A 27,134-nucleotide genomic window follows, 5' to 3' on the forward strand; every position below is an offset into this window, starting at 1 on the left:
GGTCTGGCCTCGATCACACTGAAGGTCTCTGGGCTGTGACCTTGGCGAAGTCCCACTGAAACAGGACCAAACCCCACCGCAGCTGACAGCAACGGGGGGCACCTGCAGGTCCATCATCTCACCGCACGCAGCATCCGCTCCGTCCCCATCCCTCTCTTCCCAGCCATGCATCCACGTGTGCCCCCCCCCATCAGAAAACAGCTCCCACTACCTTCGTCCCGCTTGCGCTTGTTGCTCTCGGTGCCGGGGGAGGCAATTCCCAGGATCCCGCTGATGGAGTAGGACGAGCCGGCAGAGTCGGTGCTGACAGAGGACACCTGGGTCACAGACCCCGTGGAGGCTGCAAGGCAAGGCCAGGAGGTCAGCAGGCAGGACAACACGAGGGACACCCTGCCCAAAAGCCAACGGCCCCCACAGTGTGACCCAGGTATGCTGGGGCTCTGCTGGGCACCGCAGCCCCTCTGGCTCAGGAGGGACCCCAGCCCAGCCCAGTGATGTGCCACAGCAGCCCTGTGCAGGGGTGGCAGCAAGGTCACCCCTTGCCCCCATCATGAGGGGCTGCTGCGGGACAGGGGATGCTCTTCATTCAGCGTTTTGTCACCCCATCCTGAGTAAGGCACGGTGGGCAGCCAGCTGTGGGCCACACGGCTGAAAAACCCGGAGGCTCCCCAAAATACTAATCAAATCCACTTTGCTCTAACAGAGCCGTCAGGAAAGGGTGCTGGCGGTGTCCAGCCAAGGGGGGTCATTCCTCACAGCCGACACAGGTCGGAGGCTGTCGGCCAGGGCTGCAGAGGCTGTGTTGGCGGGATGCTGCAGGAGCCCGAGGAGGTATGCAAGCAGGCAGAGGAGGGAGCACCGCTATCACCTCCATTGGCTCACAGGCTTGGCCTGCGCTGGCATGTCCCTGTGTCCCCAAAAGCACCCTGCAGCCCCTGATGGCGGGGGTCCTTTGCAGGACCATGCTGAAGATTCACAGCCACAGCCCACGTGGAGCAAACCTGGGCCGGGCATCCCTGCTGCCACTGTCAACCCCAGGCCCTGAGGAACAAGATTTCTCTGCTCTGCTCTTGTTTTCCTCAAGGAGAGGCACCCCTGAACCCACTGCAGGGAAATGAGGGAAGCTTCTCCTCCTCAAAGATTGATGTGCCATTTCCCAGAGAGAAAGGCTCAGGACACAGGGCTGCAGCGTGATTTCTCTGACAAGCCCAGAGTCCACGCAGCTCTGGGACCACGCTCTGCGTCTGACAGTGCCAGCCCACCCTTGCCAAGGCAGGGGTCAGCACGCGTGTCCCCATTCCACAGGGGACAGCATAAAGAGAGTGAGGAACCAGGGCCCCTGTCCCACCTCCTACCTGCCAAAAGGGCAAGGCCTTACCCTGAGCCCCTCCATCCCTGCTGCGGCATGGCAGAGTGTCATGCATCCCCCCCAAAAAGACACTGTCACCCTTGTGAAGGGTGAGGCTGCCTCAGCAGCTGGGCCGCCCCTCCTCGGGACCCCCTGCGCCAGCATCACCCGCCTCGGGGTGCAGCATCACTGGCCTGCGGCTCAGTTAAAGTTTCAGAAAGTTTTGCTACCTCTTCACTCAAGACTGCAAGTGCACAAAGAATTATGGAAGGGATGGTTGATAGATGAAAAAAACACATTCAAAACTACTTACTGACTAATGATGCAGAAAATGTTATGAATAAGTATCCCTTTCTTGATTTATTACTTTAATTATCTGACATTCTATAGACCCCCATTAGTGGGGGTTTTTTGGTTTAGATTTCAATTTTCTGTCTCATGGTGAAAGCTATTTATCATAATAATCAGTAAAATTCAAAACCTTTTAGCAGTATTTATAAAATTCATTTACTATGTTCAGCCCTTGGAGAATGACAAAGAAGGCGCATTAGCACGTGTGCTGAAGTGTTTTATGCAGAATTATCTGTCCATAAGAATGATTAAAAGTTCTTTAGAATATTTGTAATCCATTATGCTATTTTTTTATATTTTTTTTAAAAAGTTTTCCTTACCTATGCTGTGGCTGGAGGCTGGGACCTGCTGATTGGGTGGCTGCTGCACCTTCGTCCGTATGATCCTGCGTGTAGTTGAAAAGAAACAACGACTTAGCAGAAAGCAGGCAGTTGCGGGGAGCACCAGACACTATTTTTTCAGTTCGGGACACCCACATGATCAGTACAGAAATGCCTTTTGGCATACCATGCCCCTCATCACGCACTGAAAGAGCGAAGTTTGGCAGGTGGACCTGGAACAGAGTTTCTGCCTCCAGCCCCGCCGTTAGGGACGCCCGGGTGACCGACTCCTGCATGCTCCTTGGGACGCTCCCGAGTCCAGTGACGCTGAGCCCTCGCTGCCCAGGGAAGAGGTGTCCCCGGCTCCCTGGGTGCCGGCTGGGCCCAGCACCCCCTCCCCAGGGAGACGGACGCCTGCAAGCCCAGATGTTCCATTGGGCTCTGATCCACACCCCTGGGTGCTGGGATGATTTGCAAGGCTGTCGCTAGGCCACCCTGGTACAGTGCTCACACGGCTAAAGAAAGTGGACACCTCGGACAAGGACCTGCTTAGCCAAATTTGTATTAAAACAGAAACATGCTGGATTAAATGCTAATCTTAAAAGTTGAATAACTACGTTCTCGTCGTGGGGGACAGCCTCTGCTCTGCTTTGTAACGATGCCAATCAGGAAAAACCCAGAGATGTAGATAAAGCAGAACTGCCTGTCGTAGGACAGAGGGTGGCTGCTAAGAGCTGGGGGGTGCCCACCTGCAGATGCACTGCGAAAAAGGAAAGAGGGGTCCAAAACGTCTGCGGAGAGAACACAGCTCTGCCACCGACCACGGCAGAACCAAAACAGGCTTGGAGGATGCACGCGGCTCGCTCACCACACAGTTCCCTGCCTGATGCACTGCTTGCGCTGCAGCAAACGCTGCTCCTCTCTTTACCTCGCAAACTCTTCTCCCAGTTTTGCCTGACGTGAATTTGGAAGAGGGGAGCGGAGGGGAGGCGTGAGACAGAACTGGCACGGGAATACGTTCATGGAGGAAACAGCAGCCACGTTACCCCGTCAGCCGGTACAGGACCCACCACCACTGATGCCTGGCCCCATCCCAGAGGAGGACGCGCTGCCGTCCCTTTCCCATCCCGTCCCGCCACAGACTTCGGTGGAGGTTGGCAGGGGCTAGGTCTGTCGGTAAGCCAGCTCTTGGCTGCCAGCCCCAGAGTGAAGCCGCTGGGTGTCAGGGCATCTCCAAATCCCTCAGTGGGTGGGTTACCACCAGCAAATTCCCCGGCCACACGCGGCACCAGGGAGCTGCGCGAGCGGCTTCAGTGGGGGAGCACGCGCAGGCGAGGACCCAGGACTCCACGTGAGCAGGAGTGGAAATAACGCCCTGCACAGGGTCCCACCGCCGTCATGGCGAGGGAAGGGTGTCCGGGTCCTTCTGACACATAAATGTCTTAATCAATGGAGCACTTCAAAGCAGCTGGGCAGCTCTCAGCTTATTTGAGCAAAACTAATCACATTGATTAATTAAACCTTAATCATACAGAGTTGCTCCTGCTGAGGAAGAGTGGCCTATTATTAATATTAATTAATATTATTAATTAATAATAATATTTTTCACTCATATACAGGGGCAGGAGCTCCAATTCATCTGCTAGCAGGCACCCTCGGCAGCGGGGGTGTGCTGAGCGCAGCCCATCCCCGCGCCGCTGGCCCTCTACACGGGCAGCGAAGGCCGCCCCAAAGGGAATAGCTCAGCCTGGGATCGGGGAGCAGCGCAGCCGTTCGTCCCACCCTGGGCAGGGACACCAACTGCACGGCCTCACCCTCCCTGCAGCAGAACAGGAACCGCACAGCGTGATTTTGGAGGGGCTCAGCTCCACGGCGAGAGGGCAGCAGTTGATCTGCACCTCAGCAGTGCGTAAGTGCCTTCAGAGCAGGGCTCCGCACCCCCGGTGAGCAACACCCCTCCCAGCAGAGCCTTGACGTACACACTTCATTTCAAACACGAGGAGAAACCCCACGGACCGCAGTGTGGCACTGGGAGGATTCAGCGTGACAGCCAAGCGTTTTGACGTGAATTCCAGGTTTCTTGTGGTGATAGCTTGGTCTGGGTTTTCAGGATGTGCTCCTAAGCTGGCAAGAACAATTCCCTGGCTGACTCAAAAAGATAGTGTGCATTTTTAAAAGGGACTTCACACCTTTAAGCAAAGGAAAAGATCTTAGCCACAGTTGCAAAGCGATGAGAAAGAATGAGGCTTCCGGCCAAAAAACTCAGTGGCAGATCACGAAACGGGTTTCTGACGCAAGGGCAGTGGGTGTGCGGAGATCATCGGTGTGGAAACACACCAGGACACAGCAAGATCTAGAATATGGAAACGGGCTCAAAACATGACTGGAAGCTACTTGGTCTCTCATTCTTCCAGAGCTACAGCGGCCGTCGCAGCAGGTCTCTGGAGGACGCTGGAAGCCCTGCGCACAGGCAGAGGGCTGCTCACGGCAGCGGAGCTGCGCGTATGGCAGGGCTCGCACTGCCTGCTCTGGAAGCGGCGTTCGCCCTTGACTCGAGGACAGCCAGAGTGGGATTTTCCTTCAGTTCTCCTGTGTCCACAGCCATTCTCAAATCCCTTCTAAAACTGAAAACGCTGCACACGTAGGGTTACTGAATGCAGCTCTGGAGCCTCAGTGACCCAGGAGCTCCGGAGCAGCAGCAAAGGCTGGGCGTGAACTGACCCATTTTTGCTCTTAAATACGCAAACATACAACTGCGCGCTGAGTTCGGCAAGACAGAGACTACGCTCTGCGCTAAGGCTGGGGAAGCCACTCTGGCTACTCAAGCGGCAACTCCATGAATGCAAATCAGGCTGGGATAGCCAATAAAAGAATATTGCATCAATTTATTTCACGTCCACGGACACAGATGGGACTTTATAGCTAGCTGCACTCACAGAATTTGCATGCCGTGGCACAAGTGAAAGCCACCTCGCCAGTGTGGTGAGGTCAGAGCCCGGCACGCTCCTCAGCAAAAACGAAAGGGCGCTGCTCACCAGGGCTGCGGGTGCACCCAGGCTGCCCTGCCTCCCCAGGATTAATCCCTCAGTATCGCTCTGGGGGGGCTGCAGACAAACAGAGCATCTCCCCAGGCTGCTCCAAGACCCGCTCTAGACATCCTTCCCCTCGGAGGGAAGCGGGTGAGCAGAGGTGTGTGAGGTGGCAGCAGGTCAGCATCCCTCCAGAGCCTCTGCAAGCTGGGGCCTGGACGGGAAGGTTGGGCAGAACTCCCAAACGTGGGACTGAGGCTCCAGAGGGGATTCCCCTGCATTTTTACAAAAGCAATTCAAGGCCACCTAAGTGCATCCACGTAACAGACACCTGAGGCGCTCAAAAGCTGCCAACCAAATTCCCTCAGAGACGTTCATGCTGGCAGCAACGGGCAGCATGGTTCTCGCCAACTTCAGCAACACCGAGTAGGCGTCGGGAGGCCAGAGGTGGTACCTTAGACCTGGGCCTTGGGTCCCCTCTTCCAGGCACCTGGGCCCCTCTTCTCCCAGAGGAATGCTGCCCCACTCCATGCCGTCCCAGCCTTCCCTCGGGGGAAGCGCATCCGGCTGAGCACCCTCCCCGCTGAGCAGAACGAGCCCTCACTCGGAGCAAACACGCAGGGTCGTTACCAGTGAGGGCCGCAGCTCAGGGCTTGGGGGAAGGACGGGAAACAGGCAAAGGCCAGCAGCAGAACCTGCCCACTCCTAGGAAACACCCGCAGCTGGCAATGCTCTGGCTGCCAATGTGCACCCACAGCCGCTCCCCAGCCCCAAACACATCCCAGAAACACAGGCAAGCTGCGTTTCTTGTGAATGGCCCGGAACACCCAGTCCCACCAAGAAATGAGGGTTCAGAGACAGCGCTTCCAGGAGCGCCCCTCCCCAGGACCAGACAGACCGTTACCTGTTAATGGAGCTGACGCTGGGCACGGTGTCGTTGTCACACACTCGCTCAGCAAGGAGTCTGTCCCTGATCTCCCAGGCAAACATGGTGGGATTTTGGCGTTTGTACTCTGCAATTTTCTCAACAACTTTGGGTGTGGCGACCTTTGGTTTTGATCCTCCAATCACTCCAGGCTTAATACTCCCCGTTTCATAATACCTGGAACAACATCCAAAACAAAGCTGCAGTTATCACAAACGGACAGAGAACATGCTCTGAGATTTATAGAGAACATAATTTCAAGGTAACCAAACCCCAGCAAATCCTGAGATACATCTTCACTTTCACATACACATTTCCTGCCGATGTAGTGCTTTATCACCTAATAGATTAACTTATAGTAATTGGAATTGGGCCTTGGGATACAATATATATTTTTCTGTAATAGCAAGACAAAAGAAACAATGCAAGATTAAAGGGCATGCCGGGATCCAAAATTAACTGAAAATGTGTGTTATTAATCAGCAGTACCAGCAATAATAGAAACAAATCACACCAAAGACCACTTTTTGCAGTGGACTCTCTTGTAGTAAATTACTGTTTCTACAGAAACTCTCCATCATTAATATCTACGGCTTGTTATCATTTCCTAGTGAAATGAGGCCTAGGGACTGCATTTTATTTGCGCCTCTGGAATAAATACGCCAGCATCCCTTTTTCGCATTTTATGGTTTTAATATGCATATTATGGCTTTAATAGTTAGTATTTTTCATAACGTGCTCTTTCTATCACGATGCTGTTAGCAGTTTCAGTCACCAATTTCAGGACAGGGGAGCTGCCCGCGTTCCGGAGGGGTGCAGCTGATGCGGAGGTTGGTTCCTGTGACCGGCTGGCGGCCCCTCCCCAGGCACCGCATCTTCGCCCACGCCAGCGGTGCTGCGGACGCCGCGCCAGGCCAGGCGGGTGACTGGATCCCTGAACCGACAGAAATCCGCGTCCACCAGATTTCTTCACACACGAACCACACAAGAGCAATTGCTTTTGGCAGCACTGCAACCACACAGCACAGCTGAGACCCCGTCCCCACAAGCCTCCCCCCTTTAACACACGGAGCTCGAACACGCTGCTGAGAGCAGAAGTCGTCTCTTACCCACCACGGGCCGGAGACAGACCCAAAATGGGATCATGCTCCTCCGCGCTGTTGGAGAGCCGAGCACACCAGACGCTCTCCCAGCCATGCGCTTCCTTGTGTCTTGGGAATTTTCTCATGACCAGACGAAAAATAAACCCCGCGCCTACCTGCAACAACTGCCCCGGCTGCCCTGATCCAGCACGGCCTTCCCGTACAGAGCACACCGCGGCCTCAAGAGCCCTTCCGCCCGACACCCTCCAAGCTGCATCTTGCCAGCAGCCTCCACCGCCCAGCCATCGCTTTGTGCCCTGATTACTACAGGGAGCTCGGAAAAGACTCCCAAGTAAGGACATAAGACTGCTTATTAATGTGTTTTCTCTGCAGCTAGTTGACATACCCATCGTATGAAAAAAAAATTAAAATAATTCCCCAGTCTTTCCAGCGTGAGCAGAACACAAACAGGCCACGCAGCCCAAGTCTGTCTCACTGTAACACACAACCACGCTCATCAAATTTCTGCCAGGCTACCGGTTTTCAGCCTTTCTGGGCGAGCTATGTGTGCAGGACTCACAATTCCTCTGAAGAGACTGACACCGTGTCGTTTGTATGCATTTCCAGATATTCCGGAGGCAGACGTGCACTCAGGTCTAACAGCCTCCATGAGCCATTCATGCAACAAAAGCGTCGAGGGTCAGAGATGGATCAGCCCTCCCGGTGTCCCTAAACACAGCCCCACAGCGAGCTTTAGGGCAGGGGGCTAAAATTCAGCTCCCCCCGCACTTCCCCAGGACACGACAAAACAATAGGAAGCTTGGGCCACAAACCTACTGAGACCTTGCACCCTGTCCTCACAGCCTCCGCTGCCAGCACCGCTCCTGCAAGGAGGCTGTAGGAGGAGGCCAGACAATACTGAGAATGCTACCAAACAAAAAGTGGCAATTTTCTGATTTCCAGTCAAAATGACGGATTTTACAAACGTTCCTTGGTGTTGCTCCCCAGCAGCGCCTCGCGCTGCACCCTGACACGGTGCCTGCGGCAGCCACCTGGGATGCAGGAGAGCCCAGCCGCGCAGAGCGCCAGCCCGCAGCTCGGGAAGCCGTGGCTGCGCAGACGAGACGGCGTTTCCCATAGCTGACTCGCCACGCTAGGTAAGCCATGACGGCAAAGGCCCTTGCTGCCACAACGCTGCGACAAAGCCCCGGTGCCCTCTGGACAGCAAGACCTCCACTGCCAGACCCCCTAACGGCTGCCTGCCCACCCACTCGAGCCCCGCCAAGGCAGGCGCACGTCAGTGGAAAGACTCGCCTCGCGTGGGAGGGTGCAGGATTGGGCCCAGACCCTTTTCCCCGGGCAGCCGGGAGCGCTAGCTGTGACAGGGGACAGCCCTCACTCAGCGATGCCACTGACATCTCCCCCCTCCTCGCCTTGGCCATGAACCCGGGAGCAGCCAAGGGGCCCGCAGGCTGCGCGGCACAGGCGCCCCGACTCCCGTCTCCACTGCCAAGGCCGGGGCGGCCGCAGGCGGCCTCGTTTCACGCACGCCCGGCTGGGCCTTTTGCTCCCAGCAAGGTGCCAAGGCCAGCGGAGAGCAGGCTCCCCTGCGGCACCCTCCTCCCCGGGGCCGGGGTTCCCTCGCACGGCAGCGGCTATCTGCCTCTGGATGTTGTGTCAAGGACCGACGGACTGAGAAATTCCAAACATAAAATTCCAAGTCTAAGGATTTAGTGTAAGGATTCTCATTTTTCACAGGCACACATGCACATGCAAAAATGCATACACAGAGAGCTGCAACTACAGCGACATTTTACCCACAGTAATTATTAGTTATTAAAATAATGAGCTATGAAATTCCAATTTATTGTTGACAACTTTAACGACAAAGCTCTGGAGCCTTGCTCTTACCTCTCTAGTGCAAATATATCTAACGGTAAATCTACTGAAACTACCGAAAGTAAAACCATCAGAATTTGCCTGGGAGGTAAATAAACCACCCGTTTCCCAGCGGTGCGCTGGTCCTGGTGGGAACCGGTGGCAATCCTGCTGCCACGGAGAGCGTCGCCAGCCAAACCGCACCAGCCAGGCTGGGAGTGGGAGCCCGTGCCGACCGTGGATCAAAGCGACCACCGAGTGGAATGGCCCGCGATGGGCAGGCAGGCCTCCAATAACACCCAGGGAAAGTTTTCCTCTCTAAAACAGCAAAGGTGTCCATGTCCTCACACCCGCACCGCAAGGAATGCGTGCAGCTTGCAGGGGGATGCATCTCCTCACAACGAAGGCGTGAGAGAAAAAGCAAGGACGCTGAGCATAAGCTGCGCGCCGGCTGGTGCGGCTCTCGGCAAGCAGGCCGCACGGGGCCGTGGAGACGCTGCTGGCCAGCGAGGGCGAGCGTGGGTGAGAGGGGCTGCAGGGAAAAGAGCCGCAAGACCCAGGGCTGTGCCTGCCGAGCCAGTCTGACTCCGAACAGTTGAGAGCCACTGAGAGATCGTGAATGCTGCCAATCCCAGCTGATCCCCTGCCTGATACTACAAAAAAAGCCTGCCTTAACAGTCTTTGCAGCTACGGCATGTCCAGGAAAGCAAATTGGTCAAGAATTGGAAAAGAAAGAGATGGTAAAAATAAAAATAGTAAGAGCAAAATTCTAACCATGACGTTAACTGTGAAAGTTCAGTAAATAGTTCAGGAATTAACTTTTCCAGATAAGCAAGAAAAACATATTCTTACTCAAAAAAAAATATTTTCCTTAATGTAAATTGGTCAAGTCTCTCAGAGTACCTGGAGTCCAAAACCATTTTAATATTATAATTTACACAAATTATGTTTAGATTTGTTTTCAAGACACAAAGAAGCAAAGATGGCATTTTTGACCTGCATCCACATCAAATTTTAAAACAGAATCAGGAAATACATTAATTTCAAGTTAATTTGCTGTTGCTATACTTGTTCAAGCAGCTCCGAACAGAGGGCTACTCTCAAAACAGCCAAAATTAAGAAGGTTGATGGTTACTTATGGTATTCGGTGCTCTAAGAACATATTCCAGCACCAGAGCAGAAAAAGACATTGAACTAAAGAGAGGAACAGACTGCAGAACAGCCTGTGTGAACGAACACACGGCAACGTCAGTGCGATATACGCTATGATTGCTAAAGGAGTGTCGTCTTCAGAAAGCAAAACAAGCAACTTACACAACTTCTGGGTTTTTTTGCATTTTACTGAAGATGACTCCCAGATTCCTCCCTCTGTTCAGAACAGACAGGTGTGGGATACAGGCCATATCTACAGCAAACGCGCCCCACACGGCATTTTGCGCTCTGCATTAGGATTACCTCTGAGCAACTGTGCAAGGGGCAAACCTGGCATGCGAACAGTGGCACTTTTTTCATACATCAGGAACACAAACCACAAGCAGCTGGGCAGCCCCTCTCCCCACTGGACTGATTTCCTGAGGTTTCCACTATTCTCCATTTGTCTGCAGCCTTCGATTAAGGGCCAGCACTGACACTCTCCTCTTGATGGACACAGAAGGATGCGTTGTCCCCCCCCTTTACCTGCCAAGTATTTTGCTGACACAGCCGTGGCTGACGCGGAGCTGCCGGGAGATGTCACACGGCCGGACCCCTTGGTGGGCGAGCTCCACGATCCTTTGGCGAACGACATCGGGGAGGGGGCGGCCGTTGACAAAAACACCCCCCAGCTGATTCACACCTCCATGTCCTGCAACACACAGGGGAGAGGGAGAAGGGCAGGAGAAGAAGAGCTGTGTGAGAATCGTGGGACATTTCTGCAGGGCAGACCCCCCAGCTCAGCAATCCCCGGCCCCAGGCATCACCTCCTCAGCGCCGGTCCAGCCCGCAGCTGCTTTTCCCCAGGACCTGCAGCACTGAGTCGGTCACGGTCACGCTGCCTGCTCCGCCACAATGCCACTTGCCGGAGGGCAAGACCCTGCGGCCTAAAGGCAGATCAGGCCTGCGTGGGAAAACAGCCACGGGAAGCCACGCAGCAATGCCCAGCTCCTGGGCTGTGGGCCACCCTTCTCCCGAAGCCAGTGGCCGCCTTCGCCCGAGTGTGGACCGTGAGGGCAGGCCTGGTGCTGCCCCGCGGAGAGCAGGCTGCTGGCGAGGCTCCGGCTGGGACTCAACACAAAAAGAGGCTCCATGCACCGCCCATGTCTGAGCACGGAAGGGGACACCTGGAACAAAATACGTGCCGTTTCCTGCTTCCAGATGCCTTGACTTCATGAGGAGCCAAGGAAACAAGAGCATGATTTCTGCTCCTGTAATTTACAGCAGTCTCAGCAGATATTATGACCCCACAAAGGAAACGTGAACACTCAGGCAAGCCCAGTACATCATTCCTTTTTGAGCAGATTTCCACTGTTCACCTTTAGCAAGGTGAATCACACATCTGGTGGGAAATGGGACTCACTGGGACGAGAATGAGTGACACTGTACAAAACCCAGGAACATGTAATAATCCCATCTACCCAGTGAGGAAATACAATTAACCCTCATGTTGTTAATCATCCAAACTTAGATTACAGAGAAGTGGAGAAGCTGAAAACAAGCAATAGGGGCAGCACGGCTGCCAGTACTGGAACAAAAATAACACAGAAAAAGCTCTCTATTTGTACAGGGCTTGAACGGTGCTGAATAAGCTGACAAGCCAAATGCCTCAGCGTTAAAAAAAAAAAAAGTTTATTATATAGAGCTATTTTTATTTAAATCTGGACATTTCACCATTGATAAACTGCTGTCAAACTTTGCAAACACCTTCTGAAACTGTCAGGACACATAATGAGTCCACACGAAATATGTGATCGCTGAAGCCCGTGGCGAGCAGACAAGTGCCTGCCCTGCCTTCAGCGGTGCGAGAGGCAGACCTCTGCCAGCGGCCGAGCTGGCCGCAGGCTCGCCCGACCCTCCTGCAGACCCTGGGCGCTGGGGATGCCTCCAGCCGCTCCTGCCCAGGGAGCTGCCAGCGTCGCAGGGACACGCCGGGGCTGGGGCCATGAGGGTGCTGGGCCGCAGCAGGGACAAGCCGATGGCTGAGGCAAGCAGCAGCCACCCCACAACGCTGCGGTGAACGAGACCTCGGGCTCCTTGCCTAACAGTGACTGCACTTGCACGAAACCACGCACAGCACAGGCAATACGAACAGCAAGATCCTGCGGCGGTGGTTGACGGGGAGAGGGATGAGGGGAGGAGGGAAGCAAGAGGAAAGCAAGAGGAGGGAAAGAAAGAGGGATGAGGAAAGGAAAAGAAAGGAAAAGAAGGGAGAGGAAAGGAGAGGAAAGGAGAGGAAAGGAGAGGAAAGGAGAGGAAAGGAGAGGAAAGGAGAGGAAAGGAGAGGAAAGGAGAGGAAAGGGAAGGGAAGGGAAGGGAAGGGAAGGGAAGGGAAGGGAAGGGAAGGGAAGGGAAGGGAAGGGAAGGGAAGGGAAGGGAAGGGAAGGGAAGGGAAGGGAAGGGAAGGGAAGGGAAGGGAAGGGAAGGGAAGGGAAGGGAAGGAAAGGAAAGGAAAGGAAAGGAAAGGAAAGGAAAGGAAAGGAAAGGAAAGGAAAGGAAAGGAAAAAGGAAAAGAAGAGAAAGAACATAAAAGAAAAGAAAGAAAGAAAATGAAAGAAACAAAAGGAAAGGAAAGAAAAGAAACGGAAGGAAAAAAAATAAAAGGAAGGAAAGAAAAGGAATAGAATGGGGGGAAAGAGGGGGAAAGAAAGGGAGGAGAAAAAGGAAAGGAACGAAAGAAAATGAAAGGAACGAAGGGCAAGGAAGGGAAAGCAAGCCCGAAGACGTGCGTTTCCTCGGGGAAAGCGCCGTTTCTCCCCGTGAAGCCCGGGCCTGCCCCGGCCGAGAGCACCCGGCCCCGCCGCCGCCGGGGGAACAAAGGCCGGGGCCGCTGCCGTCCCTCCCGCCGCGCCGGGGGACCCCTCCCCACACCCGCCACCACCGCGGGAACCGGCACCGCCGCGCTCCGCCGGCTGCGGGGGCCCCGTCGAGCCAGGGGACACAGGGCTCGCAGCTCGGCTCCGCGCCCCACGCCGCGGCCCGGAGCCCCCGCAGGGTCGGGACCGGACGGGGCGAGACTGGGGCGGGGGGGCTTTCGGGCGGCGGGAGGGGGTACGCAGGCCCTGCCCGGAGCCCCGGGGCAGCGGCAAGCTCTGCCCACGCGGGACGGGGAAGCCGCGGAGTAGCGGTGGCGCAGAAGGGGCGGAAGTCCCGCGTGGGACCGCCCCGTGCCCGGTGCCCCCGTTCTCCCGCCCCGGGACCCGCGAGCCCCGCGATCGTGGGGCGGCGAACGGCCCCGGGGCAGAGCGGAGGCACCGGCGCCTCGGATCGGATTTTTTTGGTTGCGTTTTGGTTTTTTCTCTTTCTGTTTCGGCCCGAAATTCCTGCGGAAGGTATCGATTTTTCCACGGCTGCAAACGACGGCGGGGCCGATGAAACCTGCCGGGCTTGCAGCCCCCCGCAGGAAGCTCGTCCCGCCTGGGCTGCGGGTCCTACCCGGCGCGTCCCCCCACCACCACCCCCCGCAAAGTTCTCCTTGTTTAAAAAAAAATAAAAAAAAAAAAAAATTAAAAGCGATTTGGTTCAACAGCGCGGGAGACCCACACGCGGTTTCACGCGCGGGGCTGCCGCGGGAAGGCGCGCCCGTTTCCACGGGGCCATCCCGGCCCCAGACGCCTCCGAAACACGGGGCGTGGGGAGGGGGCGGGCGGACACAAGGCGAGGGGGTCGGCGAAGGGAAACGGAGATTCCCAGCCCCAGCGCCGGACTGGAATTATTTCGCGAACAAATTTATTGGAGCTGAAGGGCTGCGGCGCGCCGGGAAATGAGATTAGTTCTACCTTAAATTTCCTGGCAATCCCTCGCCGTAATGCAGCGTTTAACTCACCGTGAGAGAAGATGTCATTTCACATCACGCCGCACTAATGGAGAAGTCTTCCCCGACCTCTCCAACACAACAAATCTCGGGCGAGCCCCCCACGCGCGACCCGCGAACTCCGCCAGCCCCGCTGCCCGCTCGTCCCCCGCCGCGGAGCCTGCCCGGGAACGGCTCTGCCCTTCTTCGGGTGGTGAAAAAGGAAAAAAAAAATTAAAAATTAAAAAAAAAAAAAATCTTCCCTCCAGCCTCGCTCCGTGCCCGTCTGATTTATTTGCCCTTTTTTTGTTGTTGTTATTTTTAATTAACCGGTATCAAAATGTTTAAATGGAAAGAGAATATCGTTAAAGCAAACTTTTCCATTCGTCGGAAATACCGGGCGGCTTTCTTCCCGGAGATTCGATTTAAAGAGAGGGGAAAAAAAAAAACCACACCTAAAATATATACATATATATATCTACTATATACAACCCGCTACATACGGGCCGCGCATATGCGGACCGAGGCAGACACACAGAGTTAGGTGCCTGCGTGTACCCCCGCGCCCCCGACGCGTTCTCACCGGCTCCTTCTCCATCCCGTTGCCCGCAGCCTCCCGCCTCCCCCCCGCCCCGCGGCGGGCGCGCAAAGGCCGCGGAGCCCCGTCCGCGATCGCGCGGGGCTGCGCGGCAGAAGTTGGGAGGGCGGCCACTTACTGTGCATCGCCGCGAAGGGGTCGTGCTTGCAGTGTATTTCCATCGGGGCGGCCGCGCCCGGCAGGGTCTCGCTTCGCTCGAGCGTGGGGCCCGGGACCCGGCGCGGGGAAGAAAAAAAAAAAAAAAAAAAAAAAAAAACCCAAAAAAAAACCCTAAAAAAAACCCCCAAACGACCCCGCCGAGGAGTCCCGCCCAGAGTGCGGCCGCGGTATCCGACAGCGCGGCTCCCCTCAGCGTCCGGAGGCTCCGTCGGGGCGGAATGGGCGGCGGGGACGGGAGAGGGGGCGAGGGGCGGCCGCCCCGTCTGCGCCTCTGCCCCCGGCCGCTCCCCGGGTTCTCGGTCCGGCGGCCGGAGCCCCGCGCTGCCGGCCCCGACGGCTCTTTGTGCTGGCGGCGGCGCCGGCGGCTGCGCGGCGGCGGCGGCCGGGGCGGGCGGCGGCGGCGGGGGCGGGCGCCCCGTCGGCGGGGCTCGGTCCCGGGGCGGCGGCGCGCTCCGCCCGTGCCGCCCCCCCGCCGCGCCGCTCGCAGCCACTGGCGGAGCCGGGCGGGGCGGCGGTGGGGCGAGGGGAGCGGCGGGGGGGAAGGTGCGCGAGAGGGCGGGGAGCGGGGCGGGGGCCGGGCTCGCCGCGCCTCGCCTGGCCGCGGCCCCGCGGGACCGGGCCGCCCCGTCAGCAGCGCCGGCCGCCGTCCCACGCGGGGCGCCGCCGCGGCGCGCCCATCGCCCCCCGCCGCGGGGCCGCCGCCGCCCCCCTGCCGCCCGCCCCGCCGTGGGCCGCCGGGCTGCGGGCTGCGTTGCGGCGCCTGCCTGGCTCGGGCTGTGCGCCCGGCGCGCTGCCGGCCCGCGGCGGGCGGCAGGGGTTGTGGCGGGCGGCGGGGGCGGGCCGCGCGGGGGCGCGCGGGGCGGGGCGGGGCGGGGCAGGGGGCTCGGAGGGGGGCTCCACCGGGGGCGCCGCCCCGGGACGGCGCCCGCCGCCCGCCACAGCCCCCGCCGCCGCCCCGGGCCCGGCCGCGCCGATCGGCACAGCGCGGCCCCGCGGAGGGCGGTGCTTCAGCACCGGGCGGGTGGACAGCGGCGGGGCGGTGGCGGCGGCGGGCGGAGCCCGCCCGTCACTCAGCGCCCCGGCCAATCGCAAAAGTTAACTTGCTGGCACCCCGCATTGGCAGCCGGACGGCGGCGCTGCCTATTGGCGGGCGGCGGGCCAATGGGGGCGGGGGGCGTGCCCTCCGCACGCCCTCACCGGGCGGGGCGGGGCGTGGGCGGAACTATGCGCGACCCGGGGGGGGGGGGGGAGGGGGCCGTGGGTACTCGGGGGGGGGGGGGAGCGGACCCCGCGGCGCTGGGACCCCCGACGGCCGGACGGCGCGCCCGTGCCCGTGGGTCACCCTGCGGCCCCACGGAGCCTCCTGTGGCCGTGGGTCCCCGGACGGCGCGTCCCAGCCCCGCGGGTGCCCCGATGGCGCCCTGCTCCGGGAACCCGCGCAGCGGTGCGGGCGCGGGAGGGCGCGGGCCGGGGTCTCCACTCTCCGTGGTGCGCGGTCGTGGCGGGGCTCGGCAGCCCCGAGGAGGGCTGAGCCTCACGCCTCCAGCGCCGACGGACCCCGCTCCGGCCGCCGAGGCGCGGGTCCTGCCCCTGGACGGGCCGGGCGGCCGCCGGGCCCTGCCGAAGGTGAGCGTGGGGACAGGGCCGCAGAGGGAACGTAGCCCGCCGCCCCCACCGCCCACGCCCTCGGGGCCTCGGCAGCGCCGGCCCGGGCACTCCCCCGGCGGCCGCTGCCACCGCCGGCCCCGGCGCGGAGCGAGTTTTCGTTGAGGGCGAAGAGGCCGAGCCGCCGCCGCGGGGCCGGGGTCGGGCAGGCAGACCCCGGGGCAGCGGCAGGAACACCGGTGGGGCCAGGCGGAGCAGGGACAGCGGGCGCGGGCGGCCTGGGCCAGCAGCACCCCACGCCCCGCCGCCGTCGTCGCCCCCCCCCCCCGAGGAAACCCCCAGCCGCACCCCCCCCGCGGACGCGGCAGCAGCCGAGGCCTCACGGCCCCGCACTGCCCGCCCGGCCCAGGCAGAGCCACCGGTCCCGCCGCGCCGCCGCGCCACGCGTTATCGATTAAACGATTATTCAGGCGATTTAACTAATAACCGGCCCCATCGATCGCGTCGGAACCGCGCTGCGCCACCCGGCCGCGGGGCCACCCCCCCGCCGCGCCGCCGCCGCGCTCCCCGCGGAGCCTCCCTCGCCCGCCCGGCCCCGGTCCCGCCGCACCCGGCTCTGCCCCGCGCCGTGGCCCACGCGTGACGGGCCGGGCTGCGCGACCCCCGCGGCGCCCACCCGAGTCCCACCTGTGCGGCCGGCGCGGGGGGTCGCGTAGGTTTTCTCCAACTCCATCGCGGCTGTTCAGGACCGGGGGAACGGACAGAGAGAAAAGTTTCCACGTCGTCTGGTTGCCGCCTTCCCTTCCTTTTTTCCTTTTCTCCTCTCTTCTTGTTTTATCTTCTCTTCTCTTTTCTTGTCTTCTTTTCTTTTTTATTTTTTCTTTTCTCTTTTCTCCTTTTTCTTTTTTCTCTTTTCTCTTTTTTATTTTTCCTTTTCTCCTCTTATCTCTTTGCTTTCTTTTTCTTTTTTTTTCTTTTTTCTTTTTTCTTTTCTTCTTTTTTTTCTCTTTTTTTCTTCTCTTCCGTTCTCGTCTTCTCTTCTCGTCTTCTCTTCCTCTTCTCTTTTCTCCTTTTCTCTTCTTTTCTTTTATTTTCTTTTATCTTCTTTTCTCTTCTATTTTTTCTTCTTTATTTTCTCCTTTTTTTCCTTTCCTCCTTTTTTTTTTTCAGAGAGGCTCTCGCAGGTTGGAATAATTCAACTCTTCCGCTCCCCGCCGAGCTTTTGCAGCTGATCACTGAGCTGAAACTAAACGTTTTAGGTGGAAAAAAAGCCTCTGAAGGAACCGTGAAATGATTAAGAAAGTAAAGAGCTCCTCACCATGTGAGATCATGTCCTGTTCTCTAAAACATCACAAGATGTCCCCAGACGCAGCCAAAACCCAGGAAAAACTCTGACATCTGCGGTCGCAGGAGCCGAAGTTCGCTCGCAGCCCGCCGCCCCCCGAGCGCTCCGCCGGCTGCTGCGGGGCGGCGGCACCAGTCGCGGCACCGGTAACAGCGGCACCGGCGGCTCCCGCCCGCCCCGCCTCCGCCCGCCCCAGCCCGGCACCAACTTTTCAGCAGAGCCGACTTCCCCTTCCCGGGCTGGGGGTGACGCCGCAGCCCCGGGGCCGCGTTCCCCTTCGGGACGGGCCCTCGCGGGGGCGGGACGGGGATTTGCCCGCGGGTGCCCGGGGGGCGGCGGGGAGATCTCCCGCGCCCCGCATCCCCCGCTGCCCAGCCCTTGCCCCTCGACCCCCGCGAGGACCCAGCCCTTAGGCCGCAGCGGGGCCCGTGGAAGCGCTGGGGGCCTGGGCTGTTCCCTCCCGGACCGGGGGTCCGAGCGGAGGCTGCGGACTCGGGGCCGCGTCCCGCAGGCCTCGGCGTAGGGGGGAGAGGGCGAATTCGCGAGGCCCCGGTCGCTCCCGGATTTATTTCGCAGTACAGTCCACCCGGGGAAAGGAAACCGGACGGCGCTCCCCTGCCCCGAGGACGGCACAGCGCGCGGCCCCGGGCGCCAACGCGAAGCCGCGCCTTGTCTGCGGCCCCCAACCCCGCGGCTCCCCTCGCCCACCCGCGCCCGCAGCGATGCACCTCTCCCACCCGCGCACAGCCCCCGCGGAACCCGCCCAGGCAAGACACCCGTGGGCTGGCGTGGGGCGCGGGTGGGGTCCACTCTCTGCCCCCCGGGAGGTGACACGGGGGCCGCTTCCTTTCCAAAATCTCCCTTTTGTCCCGCTCTCCTCGCCCTTCCGCTCCGGGCGCCGTCGCACCCGAGGCTCCGCTGCCACAGACGGCTCCGCAGTTGGGCCGGGCCCACCGGGACCCCCGGCTCGGCCCCGCGAACACGGCGGCGGGAGGGCCGGCCCCCCCACCCCCGTTTTGCCTCCCCCTTCCCCGAGGGGAGGCTCCTGCTGTCCTCGGGCGCTCCGGGAAGCTCTGACCTGGGGAGGGGCGGCCCCCCCCGAAACCAAACAGAGGAACGGCAGCGCCCGCTGCCCGCCTGTCCCAGGACCCAGCGAGTGCTCCTCTGGCCTCACGCCGGGAAATGAACGAAAAACACTTTATTGCCCTCAAAACAGGCCGCGTGCCTCCCGCCGCCCCTCCCGCCCCGAGGGTCTTGCCCGAGGGGGAGCGTAGGGAGGCGGAGGAGGGGCTGCAGCGATGCGCAGCGCGCCGACACGCGTGGACCGCGCGGCGATCTGCACCCGCGGGGCACTGGCCATGCCCGCCCGTGGGTCCATGGCCGTCGGGGGCCGTGCGGGGCCTGGCTCCCCGGCTGCCGGGCCGAGCATCCCCGCAGCCGCGCTAACGAAATCGGAGCGGAGGGATCCGGGGTCCGCCGCGCCGCCCGCCCCCGCCCGCCGCAGGGCCGGCCGCGGGATGCGGGGCCCGGCATGGCCCCGCTCAGGGCCCCCGAGAAGCAGGGCTCGGCCCCCTGCCCTGCACCCTGTCCTGCGCTCCCGCGGAGCCGTGACCCAGGGTGCGATTTAAGGCCGGGGTGAGAAACCTGCGCCCAAAGGACCCCCGGGAAAAGCCCCCGCTGTTCCCACACAGAGAGAGGGCTCCCGGCGTCGGGAGGGCTGGGGGCAGCCGGGATCCCGCTGCTTCGGAGCATCCCTGGAAAACGGCACCCGCAGCCCTGAGCAGCCTCTGCCTGGGCACGGACCCCGGCGGATGAGACCCCCGGGAAGGGGCCGCGGGGAGCCAGCCCACCACAAAGCCAGGGCTGCAGCCGAGGGTCCCCGGCCTCCGCGCGCCCCGGACCGGGTCGCAGCTCTGTGCTGCCTGTTCGCGGCACGAGGCAGGGGGAAGCGCCGCGGAGAGCGGAGGCTCGGCAGCAGAAACCCGCGCCTGGGGTCTTCCAAGCGGCGGGGCTGCCTGCCCCCTCTCAAGTGGCAAGAAGATCATAAGCCCGGCCTGACCTTTCGCCCTCTGATCTCCGATGCGAAACGTTAGGAAGTGAAGGGGTCACCCCCACCCCGCAACGCTCGCACGCGTGCTGCAGACCCAGGCACTGCTGGAGGCTCGGCGTTCACCGAACACCCACGGCCTCCGGGGCCGAGCAGGTGCCTGGCCTCCCCGGGCGCCAGCCCGCGCCCGTCCTTTGGGCTGCCTGCTCCTCCCAAGCCGTGGTTAACAAGATTTGGGGGGAGCAGAGGGGCACGAGGCTGCACACAGCATCCACAGCCCTGGACTGCCTTTAAAATTACTTGTGTTTGCTCACATTTCTGTAAAACACAGCAATACCAAACATGGAAGAGGGGGAGCGCTGCTACAAATGTCATCCTGCCCCCCGGTCCAGGCTGGAATAGAGGATGGGGGGGCTTGCTGTTTCAGAAAAAGCCGCGGCTTTGCTGCAGTGCCTCAGCCTCTCTCTCCTCTGACGTCTGTCATTTTAAATTGAAAATATGTGAGATCTAGTGGTGATCGTGGCCCAGTGTGTCCCCAGAGGTGAGAGTGAACTCTGGGATGGCGCGGCTGACCAGACCGAGGTGGGTTACACGGTGTTACGCAATGCTGTGAAGCTGGGAGCACTTTGGTACCGTAACCACCCCATCCTCTGCGATCTCTAGAGAGCTGTCCACCGTCGGGAAATGAGGGTTGAAAGAGGAGAGCGTGGAGAAGGGGCGTCCTGTCAGCAGCGGTGCTTGCTCGGGTGGTCCGCACGGAAAAGCCCCCCTGTCCCCTGGACGATGCTTTGGCTGCCGAAGGGTAATGGGAGGAGACGCCGCCGCCTTGCCAGTGCTCCCTTCCCCAGCCGGGTCAGCCCAGCGAGGGGGCAGAGCTGAGGAGGCGCAGCTGACAAAACCGGGGGGGTTTATTTTCGAGAGCGTGAGAGGAGGGCAGGAAATGCGAAGAGACTTCTCTTTTTCAGTCAATGTGCATTATTACTTTTGCTCTCCCCTCACCTACCGCTAACTGCTCTCTTAGAAGCGCTGCTGGTTGCACTGAGTGGCGAGGGTCCTTGCTGGCTGCGTTCAGCAGGGAGCCAATGCTGTGCCGCAGCAGGCAGCAGCATGGCAACTGAAACGCTTTTCTGAAAGAGCTGCCCATGCAGCTGCACCTCGCCGCCCCTTTCCTCTGCCTCCGGGACGTTTTCCCCCGGTCCACAACCCTACAGTGACCAGGGCCTGCATTTTCCAAAATAAATCTGTGTCAAAGCAGAAGACCGACGTGATTCATCAGAGCAATGGATAGCCTGTTGGTCTAGCATGGGAGGGTTCAGGGCCAGAGTGAACGCTTCAGTCCCCTCTCTCAGTCACTTTCACTGATCTCGAGTGCGGTTATTTTGATAGTTAAAAAGACATGGTTCTAAAAGTCAGCTTTGCAGAACTTTCTGCCTGCTGACACGCTTACATGCACAGCTGAAAATGAGCCAGCATCCGAGGGAGGCCACGCCACAGCAGATGCTGGCTTCTGCCTCTTCCTGAGAGCTCTGTGAGAAACCCCGCCGCATCCTCTGAGATTACTGCAGTGACGCGGCAGAGCGAGGGCCCGGCCTCCTGGGAGCGCAGCACGGCTGGACCGTGGAGCTCGGGCTTCCCCGGCCCCTGCACCATCAACCGCTCCTCATCCAAACCCAGCCAAGAGCATGACGCAAGGTGCCGTCAGCGGCAGAGCTGGTGCCCCTCAGCTTGTGGGGCATCCTGGTTGGGATCCCCCTGGAAGGCCTACCGCTGGTGTTGGATGCGCATTGGCAGGGGAGCCGCAGCCGGGCCAGGGGAGCTGGGAGAAAGGAAGGGTTGCTGAGCTCTTCGCCTCACGGGAGACCCGGGGAGGCTCTGAACGCGTTCTCCCATGGGTGCGTTGAAGAAAGGGGCCCGTTTTGGCTATGCCGCAAAGCACAGAAACCAAGAATGCGGATTTTTTTAATGGGAGCTCTAGCTGGAAAGCGATCAACTGCAATGCACAATGCTTTTCCAGTCTCTCTCGAGAAAGCCAAGAACAAACATTTCAACCGAAGTTCATCCTGTGCTTTAACTTTTGTGTTTGCTGCTATTAAAACGTTGAAAAAGGTCAGACTGATTTCTTTGCTCTGAGATTGCTGGCAGAAGGGGTAGATTGGGAGACAGGAAGTTAAATCACAGAATAGTCCTCTTCCAACAATTGCCAGTGAAGAGGAAAATATGGTTGATTAAGTGAGCCCTCTGCTAGACGCAGAAGTGTCAGGAAAATGCAAGCAGAAGACAAGAGGTTACGAAACCTAAGGCTTTCTCAAGGCTCAAAAAGGAGACCTACTTGTAGTATTAACTGCTATCTTTCCTGGATTAGGTTTTGTGTTAATAACCCGATTCTCCCCTCTTGATTGAAAAAAAGGGTGGTGCATCACAGCCTTTAAATACACCATTAACTCTGATCGAATAAACGGCCAAAGTCAGAACTGGGCAGCAGTCGGAGTCCGGCTCTGTGCAGAGCCTCTCCAGGTCTGGCGGTTCGTGCCCACAGGAGCAGGGTACCATGCTCTCCAGCTCCACCCTGGCTAACGGGCTGATGGTGAGGTGAACACATCTCTCGGTCGACACACTGCCACATATGTAAATAGATGCCGCTGAAAATCCCAGCTGCCAAAGGATTTTTCATCTCAACGTATTTTGCTTCTAAAGAAATGTCAAATTTTCCCTAGAATATTCATCAGGTACATCACAGCACGTGCTTTAGGTAGGTGCTTTAACCTCCACCTTTCCATGGCTTGCGGAAAGCTTTCCTCCTGTCGTTTTACGAACCATTGCAGCACGTGCAAGAACATTTAAATGTGTGTTTTATCATGCTGATTGGCACCGCCTTTGTGCACCAAGGGCTGTCCGTGCACAGCGGATATTCGCAGTGCCCTAGCACGGGTGAAAACATCTGTACATTTTCAGGCCCTGGCCACGCTGTTACAGCCCAGGAAGTTTTCCGTTCACGGCAGCGCTCGTACACTCCTGGTTAGACAGACAGGCTGGGGAGCGTTTGGGCAGAGCAAGGTGGGATGCACATCTGGGGCGCCGGGCTCACTTCCTCAGTGGCTGCTGAGACCAGGAGCTGCGGCAAGCGAGGGACTTGCCTGCGGCGGGTTGCCGGACGTTCCCATCTGCGGAGCAGCACTAGGAACACCTCAGGTGTTCCCCCCGTTACTGCGGACAAGCAGCCATCTCTCTGACAGGAGAGGCTGAAGGTCTTTAAGTGGTTTTTTTAACCTCTTTTCATATGTGCACCCAGAACCACCCCGCAGGGTCCCCACGCGGCAGGGTACATTTTCCCGCAGTCGCCCTGCCCTTCGCACAGCGTGGTGGCACGTCGCGGTCGGGCCGGCCCGGGAGCCAGCTGCAGCCGAGCAGGCGGCTCCTCAACCTTCTCCCACTCATGCTCCGTGCTGCCGCTGTCTCTGGGGAGCAGAACTGTCAGAAGACAAACCATTCACAGCCATCCCGCTGCGCCTGACCATGCAGCAGCGGGCCCGCACCGCGCCGCACCAACACAAATGCTGCCGGAAGGGATCGCGGGGCCCGCGGCTTGGGAAGGGCTGGGGCAGGCAGTGCCACGTTATCTGCTGGCAGCGACATCGCGCTGGGCTGCAGCAGAGCCTGGGGCTTCCCCACGCAGCACCTGCAGCCGGGCTCGCCCGGACGCCGGGAGGGAGCAAATGATGTTGGCTGGGCCAGCCCGCAGGTCGCGTGTGCTGGCTGTGATGCTCAAAATGCAATTACGTCCCTTGCCAGCTCTGCTCTCTTTCCGTCGTTTGACTGCCCGGGGTTTCCACCGCCACGTCCTCCCAGGATCCAGCAGGGATGGTCTCTGACAAAACGGAAACACCCGTGCCCTGGCAGCAGGATGGGCCCTGTGAGTGGCACCCTGGCAGCTCCACGGCAGTCGGCCAGCCGCCAGCCCGCCAGCCTCTCTGTCCCTGCACCGACACTTTTCCAGGGACCGTCTCTTTCGCTTTGCCTTCCACCAGGACGCTCGCAGCCTGGGCCGGCCGTGTCCTCCTCCCCACCTGTCTGCGCCATCCCTGCTCTCCCAGCCCAGCTGCGAGCGCTCTGGGCCCTGCACCACCTAACAGCAGACGGAGGAGAAGCTCCACTGCCCAGTGAGGGAAAAAAATAAAACCAAAACATGAAAGTTTCACCACATTTGTTTTCTGTACTTTATTAGTTATTTTACTCAAAAAGGCTGGGAAAGTTTCTTGCCTTTTCACTTCAAGGATCAACTCCTCGCCTTCTGCTCTCACTGTGTTCCCCTCACCTGCGTCCAAGCCGTTAGCCCCCTGGTAACTGACCAGGGGGTCACTGGCCTCAAATAAGACAAAGCGCTTCTCTCCCCTGGAAATCCTCTCGGGCGGTGTTTTAAACAGCTTGGCTTAGAAAAATGCGTAACGAGGCAGAGGCAGCCTCCAGCTGTGGGTCCTGTGCAGGAAGAGCAAACCCTGCTCAGCCGCGGGCTCGCTGCTCCTTTCACCTCTGCTGTTTGCGACGTCGGGTGCCTGGCCGCCTCCGCAGCAGGGAGAGCCACGCACAGCGACCTGCGGGCGCAGGGAATCCGTCCCACAGAGGGGCTGGAAGGGACGGACCGTGCGGGACGTGCGGGACTTGTGCCGGCTCAGCAACACACAGCGACAGGTTGGGGGTGTTTTCAGCCCTCACGTTCCTTTGAGAATAATGACCTCATGAGATTGTTTTTTTCCTCTCCTTAGGTATTTTTGGTGTAATTTCTTTTTCTTTATTTGCATTCACTCTAATTCTGTGGGGCGGGGGCCGTGTTTAGAGCAGATGACAAAGGCCTCTGCTCTTTATCATCACATGGCGAATTGTCGTTAACTGGAGGCTTTAAGAACAATACAGAAATCTATTTCATTAACTCCAGATACTGCTTACCTCCAATTATACAGCTGTATGAAAATTACTAAGTGTGAAATATAAAAAGGTTGCCTTGTAATTGAAACCTTTTTTAAGTTAAATTTTGAAATCAATAAGAAGAAAATTAAAAAAGAGAGGTTTGATAACACTTACCCTGTTTGCTCAATATATAGCTGTAACCACCATGAAAAGCCATTTACCGTGCAATACGTTCTGCAGGAAGGAAAACTGAAGAATTTCCTTGCTTGCTTGCTTTAAAATGCGATATTTTAGCTAAGCACAAGACGACACAAGACGTGAGAGCAGAAATGCAGGAGCATCACGGGAGGGACAAAACTCTGGCTGGCGGGCAGGGCCGCTCCGTCACCTCACAGCAAAAACAACTGTGCAAAAGCGCCTCGCCCGTGCCCTCGCGCAGCGGACCCTCAAGGCAGGCCTGGCAACGCGCGGGGCCAAGGCTGCCTCGGCCTGAGCTGGGGGAAGGAGCCCGCCCGCCCGCCGGGAAAGGGACCGCGGGCCCGGCCGTGGGTCCCAGGAGGACGGCCCACGTCCGCTGGCCGCATGATGCTCCCCGGGGAGCACTGCGTAATTGCCCGCTCGGCAGCTGAAACGGGAAGAAAAGGCTCATTTTCCACTACAGTGTAGCCTCTCTCATTTCTTGGGTTGGAGACGCTAGCAGATTTTTTGGTGGAGCTGTGGCTCCAGGGACGAAGTGAACGCCCAGCTGAGCCCAGGCCTGTGGGCCCAGGGGACGTGGGACGGGGCGCTGCTGTCACTGAGGCGTGTGGCAGCCTCCAGCACCACGATGGGGGCTGCGAACACGAGCCCTCGTATCTAGCGTCACTAAAGCGGAACAAAACATTCTTTAGGGGAATTTCCTCACTGCTTTTAGAGCTCTCCTCTGATATTTACTTCACTCGTAATGCTGCTATTTTAGTTTTGTCTCTATTTATTTCTTGCCTCTATTTATTTCATGTAGGACATGCATTATTTTGAGTATAGCAACCGATTTCAGGGGAGTTTTTCAGCAGTTTTGCAGCGAGGCACACGGGACATTGTTAACCCCTTGTCTCCTGAGGGCACGGTGCCCGCCGCCCAGCTGGCAGACCTCTCTGGAAACGGCCGGTGTGACAAAGACCCTGCTTTTTGGTGGGGCTACCTCTCTCTGTTCCCCTCCGTAGCTTCAGGAGTCAACGAGTCCACCCTGGCCCATAGTCCAGCCTTGCCCGTGGCACGGGCTGGAACTCGTCGCGGCTGTGAAGGAAGATGCCAACAGCTCTTCGGCCGGCTGTGGCAACCTGGTCAGGATGTAAACCAGCTGTAAATCCATCTGGGCCTGCGCCTCGCAGCCTGCCTGGCTGATGAGCGGGTTGTTCATCCCTGTCTTTCTGTCTCACTGCCCAGCAGAGCAGACAACGCCTGAGGAACACCACCGGCATGCTTCAAGGGAAAGTCTGTCCAGGCCTGAGAAGGGGGTGTACTGGTACTGGATGGAGAGCGAGGGGAATCTGCAGAGAGAAGGAAGGACTCAGTCTGAGAAACAGAAAGGCTCTGGCATGGAAGACAGAGGTCCTACTGCCCCTAGTCTGCATGGGCATCTGGGCTGGAGGGCAGGGCTCAACGTGTCCCCGGGTCTGCCAGATCGGTGTGATTTGGGCAAAACAGCTCCGGCGTGAATCCAGGTGATGAACAAGACAAAGATCTGCAGAAACTCTCCGCTCCTCTTATCTCACTCTTTATTTCCAATTTCGACACACTTTTTACTAAAAGCTGCATTGGGTTCACGTGAATCTCACTGGGCCGTCAGCTCTCCTTGGAACAAGCACTTGTAGCGCCTGCGAGGCTGCAGAGGAGAAGCTGCAAGAGGCAGCTCCTTAGCGTGCAAAGCTAACAGCAAATGAGGAGGCTCCATGTTTAAAGAAAAAGCCCTGTTATTTCGCTAACTGCATTACAGCCCTGTGGCTGGTGACCCAGCAGTGTTGGCTGCTGGGGTGTCCTCACCACCTTGCCCACCTGAGTGGCACTTACGCAGATGTCCCGACCACCACCACGACTGGAGACTTCAGGAGGGAGGACACGCTTCCCAAGGGATGCAGTGGGCCCAGCCATCCACACCCGTCCTCTTCACCCCCGACACCATGAGGAGGAGAAGACACTGCACCCGCCCCAGCCCTTCACGTTGCCTCCAGCAAGGGAGCTGCATGCTCCAGACAGACCAAATACGAGCAGGACCGCTCCGCCACCCCAGCCCTCCTCCCGCCCGCACTCTCTAACGGCAGGTCGTGTTTCCACCACGGGAACTAGAAGTCCCCACCACAGCCTAGCCCCCCGGTATACCAGCAGCTGTGCAAGCTGCCCCACAAAAGACACCTTGCATACTCGCTCCCTTTCCTGCTCCTGGTATTTTTTAATTTTTTTTAAATAATACCACTAGCGGGCTTCCTCCACCTACCTCCAAGTGTTTTCAGGAGGCAGCCATGGTGAGATAGCAGTCCTGAAATGCAGATCCTTGTCCTGTCTGGGTAAGCCACCTGGATCTC

At 58.7% G+C, this 27,134-nt stretch overlaps 1 protein-coding gene across 7 annotated transcripts in view; it reads right to left on the reverse strand.

The window, feature by feature from the left end:
- The window catches only part of PAX5 (paired box 5), a 123,009-nt gene extending 105,886 nt beyond the window's left edge, over nt 1-17,123 (reverse strand). For 3 of the 7 annotated variants that reach the window (XM_086770297.1, XM_086770294.1, XM_086770293.1), the window contains exons 1-5: nt 16,967-17,123; nt 10,611-10,776; nt 5,953-6,150; nt 2,020-2,084; nt 212-340 (exon numbers count right to left, since the gene is read on the reverse strand). In XM_086770297.1, coding sequence (XP_086626423.1) covers nt 212-340; nt 2,020-2,084; nt 5,953-6,150; nt 10,611-10,776; nt 16,967-17,012 — 604 coding nt within the window. In that variant the 5' untranslated portion in view covers nt 17,013-17,123. Of the gene's footprint in view, nt 1-211; nt 341-2,019; nt 2,085-5,952; nt 6,151-10,610; nt 10,777-14,633; nt 14,677-16,966 lie in introns of those variants that run through there. The other 4 variants (XM_086770298.1, XM_086770295.1, XM_086770300.1 and 1 more) reach the window with 3 other exon arrangements.
- Between the last annotated feature and the right edge of the window lie 10,011 nt (nt 17,124-27,134).

The sequence above is a fragment of the Chlamydotis macqueenii genome, chromosome Z, assembly GCF_036417535.1.
Source record: "Chlamydotis macqueenii isolate bChlMac1 chromosome Z, bChlMac1.mat, whole genome shotgun sequence".
NCBI lineage: Eukaryota > Metazoa > Chordata > Aves > Otidiformes > Otididae > Chlamydotis > Chlamydotis macqueenii.